Below are 15,584 nucleotides of genomic sequence, written 5' to 3' on the forward strand. Positions count from 1 at the left end.
TTTTGAATCTTGTGGCTCAGTGCAGCATGATAAGGTGGAAGAAATGCACGTTCAGACTTTCCATTGTTGTGGTGCTTCCCATGTGACTGTTATCTGATCAAGATTTTGAGAGAGGCCATCAAATGCCATTTCATTGCACAGAACAGACTTTGTGGGGCTGAGTTGTGCTGGCAGTTCTTGGATATTGCATTATTCCTCTTGTGTTATTTTGTGTGGGTAAGCCACTTTGAGTTTAACAGCAGGAAAGTCTGATCTCTCCAGAGAGAGACCTTTAATTCTCGAAGGGCTACAAAGGAATTTGCTTTTGATTTTGTCCGGTCTTCTTGTTTTAGCTGCATGTGGCATGTCCTATTAAATTCCATTTCCCCTGCCCATGTTGCCTTTTGAAATTTTTTTATCATTTCTAGGAACTCACCTTTGAGAGCCAGCTATTCCAGATATACAGATGGGGGAGGAACCATTAGAAGAGGGAGAGTAAGCTACTTTGCATAGTTGTAAAACTAGTTCCTACTTAACGATATGAAATTGAAAATAAAAAGACTACTATGTTTTTCGAGAGCTATTATTGTGGACAGTGGTTTAATGCTACATAATGACTGTAGCAACATTATCAAAACTATCTAGTGTTTTCACCCTTTGGACCTTAAAGCTTTAGACTGTTGTCATGCATAGGTAGCAGATAAGTGCATTCCTGTAGTCTGGGTGGGCAATCACAATATGATGTGATATATTTCACATTTTTCTTTTGGAGAATCAAAAGAGTTGTTTGCTCTTAGGAGGGAATAATTTGTCCAAAGGTTGGGAAAAATTGCCATTCTGTTCTGATGTTGTCCGACAACACCAGGAATCCTGTGTCTGGTTCTGGGTGCCGCAATTCAAGACGAGTATTGACAAGCTGAGAAACATGTATATAGTAGGATTACCAAGATAGTTAAAAGGCTGAAAACTAAGCCTTATGAGGAATGCCTTAAGGAGTTGGGTACATTTAACCTGAAGAAGAGAAGACTGAGGCACAACATGATAGTTAACTTTAAATACCATGTAGAAGAACACAAACCAAGTGACTGCAAAAAGAGATTCCACCTAAAAATTGGGAAGATCTCTTTGATTGTCAAAGTTGTTTAACAGTGGGATAGACTGCCTGGGGCACTGGGTGATGGTGGACTCTTCATCTTAAAACCTCTTCAAACAGATCTTGGATGGACATGTTTCAGGAGTGCTTTAGTAGTATATTCCTGCATGGTGGGAGCTGGAAGGGGTGGGCCTTTCAACCCCTTCTAACCCTTTAAGTGTCTGTGATTTATTTATTTATTTTTGGTCTGGTTTCCAAAATCGTACCGGGAGACTGTGTTTGCTGGGGAGTTCTGGGAGCTGTAGTCCAAAGAGCAGCTGGCTCTGGTTTCAGTTCTGGTCTGAAATGTGAGAATGCTAGACACTGTCCCACTAAAAGTTTTGACATTTCATCTGTCAGCCCAGGTGCCCCTTTACATGGAAATCGGGAGATGCTCTCCTATACCTCAGGCAGATAAATGTCTTACATGGTTTTTAGCCTTTCCATTGTCCCTCCATGACCTGAAATCCATGGAGAGACACATTGTCCCTTGAACTGCACACTCAGTTTTCCTCACACTTCTGCCATTGGCAGGAAAAATATTTATTTATTTATTTACAGCATTTCTATTCTGCCCTTCTCACCCCAAAAGGGAGTCAGAGCGGATCACAGAACCCATATATGGCAAACATTCAGTACCATTATTCACAGACAGGACAGACAACAGATAGAGGTATATAGGTATTTCTCATCTTTAGCTTCTTGGAAGTTATGCTTGACTCCAGCCAAACAACAAAATAATAGCAGAAAGGAGAAGATGGACGTCAGAAAATGGTACTTCTGTCCCTCCCCTCTTCTACTCTATCTGTGCAATTTCAACAGGACTTTGAATAAGTGGCTTTGCCTTGCCCATGCTTCATAAAGATTGTCATCCAGTGGTAGCCATTGGAAGAGCTGGCCAATAATGGTATGTGATTAGCAACACTATGTGCAGTACAGCTTGAAGAGGATCCTTTTTGAACAACAGAACCCTTATCCAGCATGGAAATTGTGAGCTATCGCCTGAAAAAGGCAATTCTTCCAAGACTTGTGTGAAAATTGTACCTCTTTTAAATTATACCTGCAGTGTGAGGAAATATGGATTTTTCCCCCCAGTTGGAGTGAGGATTCAATGATTGTACTGATTTTAGTTCAGTCATGTTAGAAAAGCCTTGGTTTGCCATCTTGGATTGTACCTTTGCTCTTTTCTTGAAGTCCTGAAGTTCTAGAAATCTGACATGTTTTCTCCAACTCTGGTGATCTTGTATTGCAGGGATGGAAGAAATGTTGGCCTTTTAGATGTTTTGGACTTCAGCTTACAGATTCTCCAAGCCAGTTTCTACTAAAAAAATCAAACGCAAGACCATAAATAGCAGATATGGAAGACTTTGTTCATCGACCTTATTTGGTTTTTAGAAATCCAAATTTAGAAAAGGATTATTCTGCAAGACCAGGATCAAAAAAGTTCCACTGAGAGCATCAACAGCTGACCAAACCTGTTATGAGGATTTCCCAGTTTGCTGTTGCTAACCTGATCAGGACTGTTCTCTGGTTACTACTCTTTGTTTCCTTTGATGAAGAGATTTTTGTACAGGCATACTGAATACCCCAAAAGCACCGGATCCCATCTTATCTTGGAAGCTAAGTAGAGTCAGCTCTTGTTAGTATTTGGATGGGAGAACAACAACATATATCAGGTTCTGTAGGGTACATTTCAGAGGAAGGAACTGGCAAAACCACTTCTGAGCATTTGTTACCTAAGAAAACCCTGTGAAATTTGTAAGTTGGCAGGCGACCTGAAGGCACATAAATAATACACGCCTCAGTTAACAAACCCCATTGACAGTGAAATTCCTTTTTAAATAGTATTTTTATGCTGATCCACACCCTTCTTCCTTGTTCTCTGCCTAGCTGGAGTTTTTTTTTTAAAGCATTGTCGGTACTGGGAATGTAGTGAAGGAGGGTTGAGATTGTGGCGGAATGAAAATCACGCGTAGTTCACGTTTGACCAGTGTCTTGCCAGAGAAAAGATATGCCACGCAGATGATCAGTAAGAACAAGAATGTGTTGTCGAAGGCTTTCATGGTCAGGATCCCAGGGTTGTTGTATGTTTTCCGAGCTGTATGGCCATGTTCCAGAAGTATTCTCTCCTGACGTTTCACCCACATCTATGGCAGGCATCCGCAGAGGTTGTCCTCACAAACGTCAGGAGAGAATACTTCTGGAACATGGCCATACAGCCCGGAAAACATGCCTCAACCCAAAGAACAAGAAGTTTGCTCTTTAAAATGCAGAGCAACATATATACAGGCATATGAACAGTTGCATTGACTCACACAGTGTCCTTTGAGAGAGATTCAAATAGTCCTTAGATTTCCATGTAAATGGTCTTCTTCCAACAATCCAAAAGCAAACCTCTCTTTGGTAAGCTCCTGCACATAAAACTATATGTAACAGTTGCCAAAACTCCCAGGCTCAGTTAGCTCCCCAATCAGCTTTGTGCTTTGCATTTTTAGTTAACACACTCACCAACTGATTTTACATGCTCTAAGAGAGATTACATAAAGTTTCAGTATGAAGTTGCACCAGTGAATCTACAGTAAAGGATGCGACAAAGCTTGAACAGGGGATTTTATTCTAGTTGATACTACTTTGCGTGCCTGCTTACAACAGGCAGAGTCATAGCAGCTGACCTGTACGACCATGTGTGAATAGCAAAACAGAGTAAAACAATTAGGTTAGTCTGCTTCATCAAGTAAACCCAACATATACAAAGAAAATATATATCTTTATGTTTGGCCACCAAACTGAAAATAATAAGAAAAGTGGATGGTGGTGAAATAAAGAAAACAAAGTAACCTTTGGGTTGCGATGAGCTTTCCGGGCTGTATGGCCATGTTCCAGAAACATTCTCTCTTGACGTTTCGTCCACATCTATGGCAGGCATCCTCAGAGGTTGTGAGGTCTGTTGGAAACAAAGGAAGTGAGGTTTATATATCTCTGGAATGTCCAAGGTGGGAGAAAGAACTTAAAGCTGCAAGGCTATTCAATGCTAATCAGGGTGGCAACATTCACACTTGCCTCAAAAAGACAAGAGTTCTTTATCCCACCCTGGACTTTCCACAGATATATAAACCCCACTTGCATAGTTTCCCAACAGACCTCACAACCTCTGAGGATGCCTGCTATAGATGTGGGTGAAACGTCAGGAGAAACTGCTTCTGAAAATGGCCATACAGCCCGGAAAACTCACAGCAACCCAGTGATTCCGGCCATGAAAGCCTTCGATGACACAAATTAACCTTTGATACCTTTTGGACGAAGCCTTCGCTTGATCTCTTGAAGATTAAATCTTTTTACTTATTTGCTGATCTAGTCACTTTCTTTGTTTTTTAATAAAAAGTTTGCTGAAGCATGTTGAACAGCTCTTTGTTTTGATGTAGGAACTTATTGCTATTCTTTCCATGTTATTTCTTTCTCTGATACTATATTTTCTATTAAAAGAAAATTGAATACGAACAGGTACAATTTGCCAATTGAGATATATATATATATACTTGTTGAAGCAGTTCTGCTCTATGCACATCTCAACACATTTTCCCTCCTTTAGTCTTCTTGATGATGACTGTTGCTTGTAGTGTGTATTGAGTTGCTTTTCTATAGGTCCTTAGTTGCATTGTGATTGCAGGAACATAGTATAGGAAACGGTGATTAAGGGCACATGTCTGGCTGTCATTGAGGATATAAAATAAGGCTCTGAATTAATAATCCAGTAAGATTTATGCCTCCCTTGTGAACGTTTGCTGCTACATCCTCTACAACAATCTGGCCTCAATTTCTACCATCTGCTCAGGACTTTTTTATGTGAGAGGATGAGTCCTCGTTTTATAAACATGTCTATGCTGTCATCCTAAATCAATAAAAAGGAGGAACAGAGAAGGAGAAACAAAGAATGTGGCAGCACCTTTATGATTGATGTAATACTGAGAGTTTGGATTTATACCCACTAAAATAAAAAAAAACTGTCTTAAAGGTACTGTCCTATTCCTTCCCTTCCCTGCTTTTTATGCCGTGAGAGACTTAAAACAGCTAGGTAAAGGTAAAGGTTTTCCCTTGATTTTAAGTCCAGTCGTGTCTGACTCTGGGGGTTGATGCTCATCTCCCATTTCTAAGCCGAAGAGCTGGCATTGTCCGTAGACACCTCCAAAGTCATGTGGCTGGCATGACTGCACGGAGCACCGTTACCTTCCTGCAGGAGTGGTACCTATTAATCTACTCACATTTCCATGTTTTCGAACTGCTAGGTGGGCATAAGATGAGACTAACGGCAGGTGCTCACTCCGCTCCCTGGATTTGAACCTGCAACCTTTTGGTCCACAAGTTCAGCAGCTCAGCGCTTTAACGTGCTGGTCACCAGCTCAGAGGGTACATACACTATAGAATTAATGCACCTCGAGACTACTTTAACTGCTGTCTCTCAGTGTTGTGGAATCCTAGGATTTGTACCAGCACTTCTTGGCAGAGAAGGCCAAAATCCTTTTAAAATTACAGCTCCCACAATTCCATAGCATTGCGCCGTGGCAGTTAAAGTGGTGTCAAGCTACATCAATTCTACAGTGCAGATGCATTCAGAGCATCCTCTACCTGGGAAAGTGCTTCAGCAGAATACTGTAATCAGTGATGTTAAGAGCTTCTGACAGATACTGTAAAATAACTGGAGGCTTGCTTTTCCTGTCATGTTCCCAATATAGTTACATAAGGATGTAAATCTGATTTTTTTGTCCTCACAAGCAAGGATGAAAAATTTCCGTGTTTTTTCTTCCTCTATATATTTCTGCACATAATAATTTCCTGAAACACTTTAGGATCTATGAATGCTGGGTAAAAACTACACATGGTTCTTACCCTTGTGTAATTATTCCCAGTCAGTTTTTCCTATGTCAGCAGTGAATCAAATACAGTGGGTCCTCGGGAACTATTGGGGTTTGGTTTCAGGATCCCCTCTAGATGTCAAAATATGTGGATGGTCAGATCCCATTTCATACAGCGGCATCATAAATAGTGTCCCTTATAGTAAAATGGGGAGCAACTTAAATAAGTGCTGGAGAGTGTCCGAGAATCTATCAGAATATCAGAATGATAACCCAGAATATCAACAGTGAATAAAATCCCACAATATCTGCATTGAACTGGGTTATCTGAGTCCACACTGCCATATATTCTAGTTCAATGCAGATCATGTGGGATTTTATTCAGCTGTGTGGAAGGGGCCCATGAAATGGCAGGAAGCTATGTCTCCATTAGAGTAGTGCTTGGCAAAATCAGGGTTTGTTTTAGGGAATTTTATTTTATTTTATTAGCCCTGGTTGGTTGAATCCTTGGATGCAAAACTTGCAGATATGGAAGACCAACAGCAATTACAAATATTCTTTCCACCCCTAGTACAAAGTACTGACAATCAAAGCAGCTAAGGAAAACCTAAAGCCAATTCTGTGCAAAACTTGTACCTCATTGGAGCGCAAATCCTTGCCCATAAGAGGTCATTTTTAATTGCACAGTAGTTGGGAACAATTGCTCAACTCCTTTTTCTTCTACAGTGGCTTAGGAGCCCTCAGTGGCATAGTGGATTAAAGCCTCATGACTTGAAGGTTGGGTTGCTGACCTGAAGGCTGCCAGGTTCGAATCCCACCCGGGGAGAGCGTGGATGAGCTCCCTCTATCAGCTCCAGCTCCATGTGGGGACATGAGAGAAGCCTCCCACAAGGATGGTAAAAACATCAAAACATCTGGGCGTCCCCTGGGCAACGTCCTTGCAGACGGCCAATTCTCTCACTCCAGAAGCGACTCAAGTCGCTCCTGACACGGAAAAAAATACAGTGGCCTAACAGCCTCAAGGTGGATTTTTGTGTTTCTGTGGTTGACCTAATAAAGCTATTATATAGTACAGGTTTTGAAATTAATCTTATGCTCAGCGTGGCTGCCTGGGTATTTTGTGCAAACAACTGTTCGACTGTGCTCTTTCTAAATACTGCATTCACATCCTAAGACTTTAATAACTGTAGCTCACCCAGACAATAATAACAAGTGGAAGAGGCTCTGAGAATAATGTGTGTTAATTCCACTGTGTCAATAGATCAGCACAGATAGTGAGTGAGTTTGTTCCTGGAGTGCTTAGAAATGTGTCACAGTGAGTGGCCGAGGGATCAATACTGTTGTCATTAATAGCAGTATGAAGAATATTTTTCATCACATAAGACAGCATTGTTGTATGGCTCTTTGTGTCTTTGCAGACTCCGTTATTGGCACAAACTGAACTTTTCTCTGGTATCCTTTCTGCCACAGTGAATGAGCTGTACACCAGAGGAGGTCAGAAAGTAGGTTATGCTCTGCTGATAGATCTCCAGGCAACCTGCAGGAAGAGGTCGAAAAGGCTTTCTGACTCCCAGTTGACTCCTTCCCATCTTCTACATTAGGCTGTTGAAACTAAAAAAGGCTGCTGGTTGGTTGTGGCAGCCAACACTATTTTTTGTGACTGGACTGAGAGCAGAATTTGTGATACTGACAACAATTCCTAAGCTGATAATCACTCTTTATAGCTATGAATGAGTAGGTTGTATTTCTGAGTAGCAATAGAAGTGCCAATTGGAAGAATGGTATAAGGAGATTTGGGATATTGCGATAAATGATAAATTGACATGTAATATTAAAATAAAAAAGAGAGTTATTAAAAAAGGAAGATTTTGGGAAGATATGGGGAAAATTTATAGTTTGTATATGTAGAAGGTAAGGGGAAAAACCTGTAAAAGAAACAATGGAATTTTGGAAATAAATATTGTAATTGGTTGGTCTGGGGTGAAGGGATAGCACTAGGTGAGGGGTAACAAAAGGTAAATAAAATGACTATGTAATATAGTTAGAGAGTGAAAATACTACAGGAGCTTGATATACATAACTCTGTATTGCAAATTTGTTAAAGAATGTATAAGTTTTAAGTACTGAATATGTAAAATTCAAAATTTTTCAATAATTTAAATAAAAAAACTGAAAATGAAAAAAAAAAGAAATGCAAAACTTGTAGGCATAATGATGAGGTGATTTGTAGTTTGGACAGGGATACCTGGTGATTCTAATGACTCCTTTCCAAACAGTAAAGCCTATGATTCCATGGAATGAAATCATGGTACAGTGAACTGCATAGTGTGAATGGGCTCTAGAATGCGTGGTCCTATTGATTTTCTCTCTCCTGTCTACCAGTCCCTTATTTATTTTTCTGCCATCCCCTTGGTGGCTGGTAATTTCCGTGTGTTAGTGGGGTGGCGAATCCAGTCTTTTTAATCTAATTTTTTATTTATCCCCTACCTTTCTCCCAGAAGAGAGTGCAAGGGAGCTTGCAACACTTTAAAACAAATCCCAGCTAAAACTGCATTACATCAAAGTTTTTAAAATATAAACAATTATCTAAGAAGTACATAGTTAAAAACAATATAAAGCACATTTCAAACATAATTAAAAAGATAATAGCACATCACATGACACTTTTTTCGTGTCAGGAGCGACTTGAGAAAATGCAAGTCGCTTCTGTTGTGAGAGAATTGGCCGTCTGCAAAGATGTTGCTCAGGGGACGCCCGGATGTTTGATTTTTTACCATCTGCTGGAAGGGTTGTTTCATGTCCTCATATGGGGAGCTAGAGCTGACAGATGGGAGCTCATCCTGCTCCCTGGATTCAAACCAACGACCTTTCGGTCAGCAATCCTGCTGACACAAGGGTTTAACTTTAACCCATTGTGCCATTGGGGGCTCCTATTACATGACACTGAAAACATACTTCTGCTGCATGATCCTAGGTTTTAGTCTATTTCCAGAACAAGTTAAGAAACTTGGATATTTCTTTTAAAGTTTAAAGTGAAACATGATTGGATTCAGTGCTCCACCAGCATGGGATCCACTAGTTGCCATCGCCTCTTTTTCTCCCTCTCCCATCTTGCCCTTTCTTCCTTCAAAAAAGAAAACCTTGATTTTGCAATTTTATATGAGGGATACCATTTTACAATGGCACTGTATATAATGGGGCTTGAACATCCACTGATTTTGGTATCCACAGGGGTCCTGGAACCAAACCACAGTGGATACCAAGAGCCCACTATATAACTTCCAAAACATCCTAATCAGCAAATTAAAAAGCAAGGAAGTAAGCAAGCAAATAAACATTTTCGCTCCAATCTTTTGGGACTCATAGACTTAAATGGAGGATCATCTGCAATCCCAACAGCCTTGAAGGGCTGGGTGAATCTCAGTGCTTCTCTAGATGACCAGTACGTCTTCTGCTTACAGCCCCCACTTGCTTAAAATTAATCTCAACGGTAGCTGACAACACATGCTGAGTATGTAATGATGAGTGTTCATAATGAAGGTTTGCCAGAGGAAGTTCCTGTAGTCACAGCTTGGAGGATGATCTGTCTTCCAGGAAACTGCTCTGAGAGGGAGCTGGCCAGCTTTCAACCTGCTTTTCTTGTAACATTCCTCAAGGTTTAAAGCCTGAAATAAGGAGCCAGATGACTGTGGAGTGTGTGACAGCTCAGACTGCATGTCCTTTGCTGGTTGCCCAGGTGGCATGGCAGGAAACGCAGACCCTGCAATGCATGGAGCTCAACTTTCACTCTTGACGATGGGGAGAGTTGCTACATTGCCTTACTAAGGCAGAGACAAACTGATCCCCATCGTGTGGCTGGAAAATCTCTTCCAGGAATAGGATGAAAATGAGAATGAATGAAATTTAATAGAGCTTCCATTTCCACGTCAACAAGATAATCTCTCTTTTCCTGCTTTTATCCCACAGTGCTCTCTGATTTCATTTCTCTCTAGATCCCTGTTATTGTACCATAATCATGTTCTTTACGTAGTTACATCTTGCCATGTCTATCCCAAATAGTTAGAGAAAATGTTGGTGCAGTCTTGGTTTCAGGTTTTTCCCTGGTTGAGAAAGGACTCCTAGGACTTGTAGAGGAATTGCCAGGAATCATGGAGTTTGGGACAATAGAGAGTAAGGACCAATTATGAATTCATTTCTGTTTCTCTCACAAAGGGAAGCATTGTACAGCTGGAAATTTTTCCGGGAATGGTTTGTGAATCAACAGACAAGTGTCCAAAAATGGATTTAGAGCTTAATGTGAGCCAGGGCATCAAAATGCAATGAATGTTCCAGTATGTGTGTGGGAGAGAGGAGCACTAGTGGGTGGAAAGGAGGAGGAGGAGGAGGAGGAGGAGGAGGAGGAGGAGGAGGAGGAGGAGGAGGAGGAGGATATTATTACTGTTGGTATTCCAATTACTATTATTGTGGCAATTCTGTTGAACAGAGATTTGTAAAGTAGACCTGAGTTTTGTTGCTGTAGTTTGCCTTCAACTCATTTCTGATTCATGGTGACTCTTAATACGACCTGATTCTATCAAGCATGTTCTTGGGAAAATTTGTTCAAAGGGGGGTTGACTTTCCCTTTCCAGAGGATGAGCTAATGTGACTGCATTAACTCTGTGTAACCATCTACATGGGCTTCTATTCTTCAAAAGTGTTACAGAGAAATGTCAAGCATTGTATAGGAATTGTCTCATTTTCTTATAACCCTGACAAAATGCTAAGATGAAGGAGATAGATATCTCATTGGGGATGTTTGGCCTTTAGTGGAGAAGGCGCTGTCCATGCGCCTTCTTTATTTGACTGTGCAATCTTGGTTGTAATTTTGAATTCACATTTTCTTGTGGTTACTGACATCTGGTCAACACGCACAGTTATAAATGTGTGTGCTGTGGAGATGTCTTGAGTACTGCATTATGCCTTTGGACTTAAAGCGTCAGATTCCCCATGCATAAAATCATTGCGTTGGAAGAGACCACAAAGGTTATCCAGTCCAACTCATTTGCCAAGCTAGCTGGGAATTTTTGAAACTTGACTTCAAAAAAAGTAACTTTTTAAAGCTATAATTTGGCTCTTTGGTGTCCTTAATTCCATGTAACGCATTCCAACTTGCACCATGTATTCTGGCTTCCATGGTCTGCTTAGTAGAATAAATCTTCATAGTCCTCAAGGATAGTCTTACCAGCCCTGTTGGTAAGATGAAATCCTTTTGTGTGCAGTGGAGTCAGACAGAGCCAGACAGTAATCTTTGTAGAACCTAGAATTCTCTTAAAACCCATTCTTCCACTTAAAATATAATATATAGGCATTACAAGGCTTCCTGGGAGTTGTGCTCACTAATCCAAAGGCTCCCTTTCCTTCTCTTAACTATTGACTCTTGATCCTAGTAGAAAATGGTATTTTGCACATTCTTGGTCTCTTTCTTGTTATCATTTCTGACCCAATGCTAAAATTTGGCACTGAAAACAGTTTTGGGGGATCCAAATCTTGATGAAATGAAGCCCTGCTCAAATTCTTTGAGTCAGTCAGCTAAATATGACAGGGATGAAATATTATTATTAATAATAATAATAATCATCATCATTATCATTATCATCTTTATTTGTATACCGCTCTGTCTCCCCAAAGGTACCCAGGGCGGTTTCCAATGAGTGTAAAACAACATACAATATACAATAACTTGATACAGTAAAAACACATCATTAAAACAAGACAAAACAATTCAGTTAAATTAAACAATAAATAAAATAAACAATCACAGTCAGAACCTTCGCTCAAGGGAGCAGGAATTATCATTAGTCAGGGCAGATTGACATGGTCCATATTAGGGATAGAAAAACTGTTTTCAGCATATCATGGGATGGCATGACACACCCTCTCTACTCTTAGCGTGAATGGTTAATGCTGTGAAATTGGATTGTCTGTGAACATTTCATAATACAGGTTGAGCATCCTTTATTGGGAATTTCGAAATATGAAATTCTCCATAATCCAAAAGTGTCCACATGGGTTGACTGTGGTAGTGACACCTTTGCTTTCTAATGATTCAGTGTACACAAGCTCTATTTCATGCACAAACTGTTTTTAAAGAAACCACAATAAATACTGTTGTATCAAGTTACTTTTGGGCTATGTGTTTAAGGTATATATGAAATTATTATTACTATTATTATTTATTCATTTTATCCCACTTTTCTCCCATGAGTGGGACTCAGGCGTACAGTGGCTTAAAAACAAATTACATAAAATATGCATTCAGCAAGACATCATAAAACAACTAACACAGATACCCAATTACCTAAACCATAAACAATAAATTAATAACTTACAGCATATACAGGACCATCAAAAAATTCCCTAACCTCACACCACTGAGGTTATTTGTAAAACAGATTATCCAAGATCCTAAAGAGACTCAATTTTCATTAGGCCGTGTCACATTCATGCCAGATCCAATATAGCATTTAAGAGGTAGATATTACCGCTGTTACCTGGTAGCTGCCTATTATAATTCATCTAGGAAGGCCTGACTCCACAAGAAGGTCATAATTTCAGATCAAAAGGGCAGCAAGGATGGGGCCAATCGCACTTCTCTAGGAGGGGAGTTCCAGAGCCCGGGGCCACCATCAAAAAGGCCCTCTCTCTTGTTCCCACCAACCATGCTTGTGACAGTGGTGGGACCGAGAGAAGAGCCTCTCCTGAATTTCATGTTTAGATTTGATTCCCATTCTCCAAGATATTTCATGATGTTCGTGTATGTAACTACAGAAATTGCAAAATGCAAAAAATCAGAAATCCAGAACACCTTTTTTCTCATGCATTTTGTAAAAGAGATACTTAACGTGTATATTATTGAGAAGAAATGAGTGGTATAGTGCAAATATGCGCCATTAATGTAAAATCACACGGACAATGTGGCTGGATATCTGAGCTCCTAAGCTTGGACATGTTTCTTTTTCAGACTGCAACCATGCTGATTGTGGGATTCTGGAAGGTTTAGTCCAAAAAAGCATATTTTCCAATCTGCCAAGCATTGTGGTAGGCACATTTTAGGCTAGATTCCCAGACTCCTGATTCTTACTATAGTCAACAACACATTTATCCTGGCTTTATTATAAAGCCTGTGGGATTACAAATAATGGTTTGGCGAAATATCGTGATAGTTATGTTGTTTCATTAAGTGTTCTGACACACCTCAATATTTGTCTTTCCTCCTGTTCCTCAGGTACAATCTGTATGCCCACACCCGGCTGGGTTACCTCTTCTACAAGCGGCAGGTAAAGAAAGCACGGGAGCGATACCCCCATGGGCATTCCCTTCCCCAGCCTGCAGTGTTCAGTGGTGAGTACTTGGCTTTTTCTTAACTACATCACTGATAATTATATACACTGCATTGTCTAGAGATGTTTTGGATGAATATGTCTTCTGATTAAACCTTAAGGCAAAACTGACCGAGGCAACACATATAGGGTTGCATATATTGGAAAACCTTGATGCTGATGTGAAATTCAGTGTCCTGAGATGTTACTCCCCCCAAAAGAACATTCATTTTTAAAAACATCCAGACATTGAAGACTCAAAATAAACTTTATACATCTGCATTTATATTTGGCAGACTTAAAACTTCCCTGTGTTGTGTTTAGCTTGTCTGTTCAAACATGTGCAGAATTATTGCTCTGCACTGTTTGAACTTCTTGCAAAAGACAAACAAGTTTCAGTCTTTACAGATTTGATCTTTGGGATCGGCTGAACTTGTAGCAGTCAATGGTGCGTGTATGTATGTGTGTGTGTGTGTGCATGCATGCACACTTGGCTGTAGCCAAGTTTATTTCAGCTTTTTTCCTTGTTGCTGCTATTGTTTGACACAAAAAGTCTCAGAGCTTGTTTATTAGCACACACACACACACACACACTAAAAATCAAGAATGTTTGCTGCTTTGAACTATGTCCTTTCCTCATTGCATAACTATTGTTTTGTGTTTGTACTTCCATTTATTGTACATTGTGGTTTATTTAAAAACAGAAGAACTTCTAAGGCTCTAACTTTTGGTCTCTGCCTCTGTTTTTGTCTGGGACATGGATTATGCCACTTGCCCTGTAAAATTATTCAAATATTGAGCAATTAGAAAAATACAGACTATTGCTGCGTGCAGTCTTTTTCAAGAAACTTTGAGAAGTCTTTGAAATCCAAAGATCTTATCAAGTTGTTAGTGTAAATGTTTTCAGATCTGAAAAACATAGGGTGCATTTACACTGTAGAATTAATGCAGTTTGACTGTGAGGCTCCATGCTATGGAATGAGGGAAGTTGTAGCTTTACAAGGTCCTTAGCTTTTTCCTCTTTAAAAGTGCTGGTGCCTCACCAAACTACAACTCCCATGATTCCATAGCATGGGGCCATGGTAGTTAAATTGGGGTCAAATTGTGAGTTGATGCACTTCACAATCATCCCTTTCCATTTGTGGGTTTAACTTCTGGATATCTTTAGCCTGCAGGGCATGGGCAGGGAAGAATGGGATGAGACAGGGGAGCATCAGGAGGGAGGGCATGTGGTACGTTGGTGTCTGGATCAGGGAAGGGGGTAGGATGGTGGAGGGGGTGGGGAGAGAGCAAGGGTGGCAGTGGCAATGGGAAGGACTCTCACAGAAATAATACTCCGTCCACACTAGAGACCCACACATTACCTGCCATCTGTCCCCTTGCTCCCCAGTTCCACCCCTTTCCTCCCCATACTCTACAAGCCTGAGCAAGTGAATGAGTGAGTGAGGGAATGTACATGTGGAATGGCCCAGCCACCCTGCCTGCACCCCTAACTCCTGTGAAACTGGAAGGCTGACTGTATCTAAAGAGAACGGGAAGACATGTTTCGTCTGAGTGGCAATGAATCCCAACATACATATAATGAATTAAAGAAGTCTCTCTGCTTTAATTTGTTTCTATCAGATTTCTGAATGCATAATATAATGGTGTATATTGTGTACTGAGAGTAATATATCTGATTATTTTGAAGAAAATATAGTCTGCCTTTCTGATATAGCTGGCATACCAACTACAATGTTAGATCCTCCATATGTTGTTTATTAATTTGTTTTATATATATTATCACCCTTCTCTCAAGATGGAATTCAGTGAGGCTGGACTGCAGCTCCTATAATTTCTTACCACTGATTTTGTTTTTCATGTCAGGAGTGACTTGAGAAACTGCAAGTCGCTTCTGGTGTGAGATAATTGGCCATCTGCGAGGGTGTTGCCCAGGGGTTGCCCGGATGTTTGATGTTTTACCATCCTGTGGGAGGCTTCTCGCATATCCTTGCATGGGGAGCTAGAGCTGATAGATGGGAGCTCACCCCGCTCCCCAGATTCGAACCACCGACCATGCTGGTTAAGGCTAATACAGTAGTTGAAATCTAAGAACATATGGAGTGTTACACCTGTTTCATCTCTGATCTGAATAATTTTTACTCTGACTTTTATGTATTTATGTTTCTAAATATTCAAACATGCTTAACAAAATATTATTGTAAGAAATTCTATAACAACTATTGGTGTGTGATGTGTTGACTTTTCTGAAGTCTTCATTCCCTG

At 40.3% G+C, this 15,584-nt stretch overlaps 1 protein-coding gene across 1 annotated transcript in view; it reads left to right on the top strand.

The window, feature by feature from the left end:
* The window catches only part of LOC100553421 (probable hydrolase PNKD), a 43,343-nt gene that overhangs the window by 9,380 nt on the left and 18,379 nt on the right, over positions 1-15,584 (top strand). The window contains exon 2 of the mRNA XM_003214945.4: positions 13,226-13,341. Coding sequence (XP_003214993.2) covers positions 13,226-13,341 — 116 coding nt within the window. The remainder of the gene's footprint in view (positions 1-13,225; positions 13,342-15,584) is intronic.

Source organism: Anolis carolinensis, chromosome 1, assembly GCF_035594765.1.
Source record: "Anolis carolinensis isolate JA03-04 chromosome 1, rAnoCar3.1.pri, whole genome shotgun sequence".
Taxonomy (NCBI): domain Eukaryota; kingdom Metazoa; phylum Chordata; class Lepidosauria; order Squamata; family Dactyloidae; genus Anolis; species Anolis carolinensis.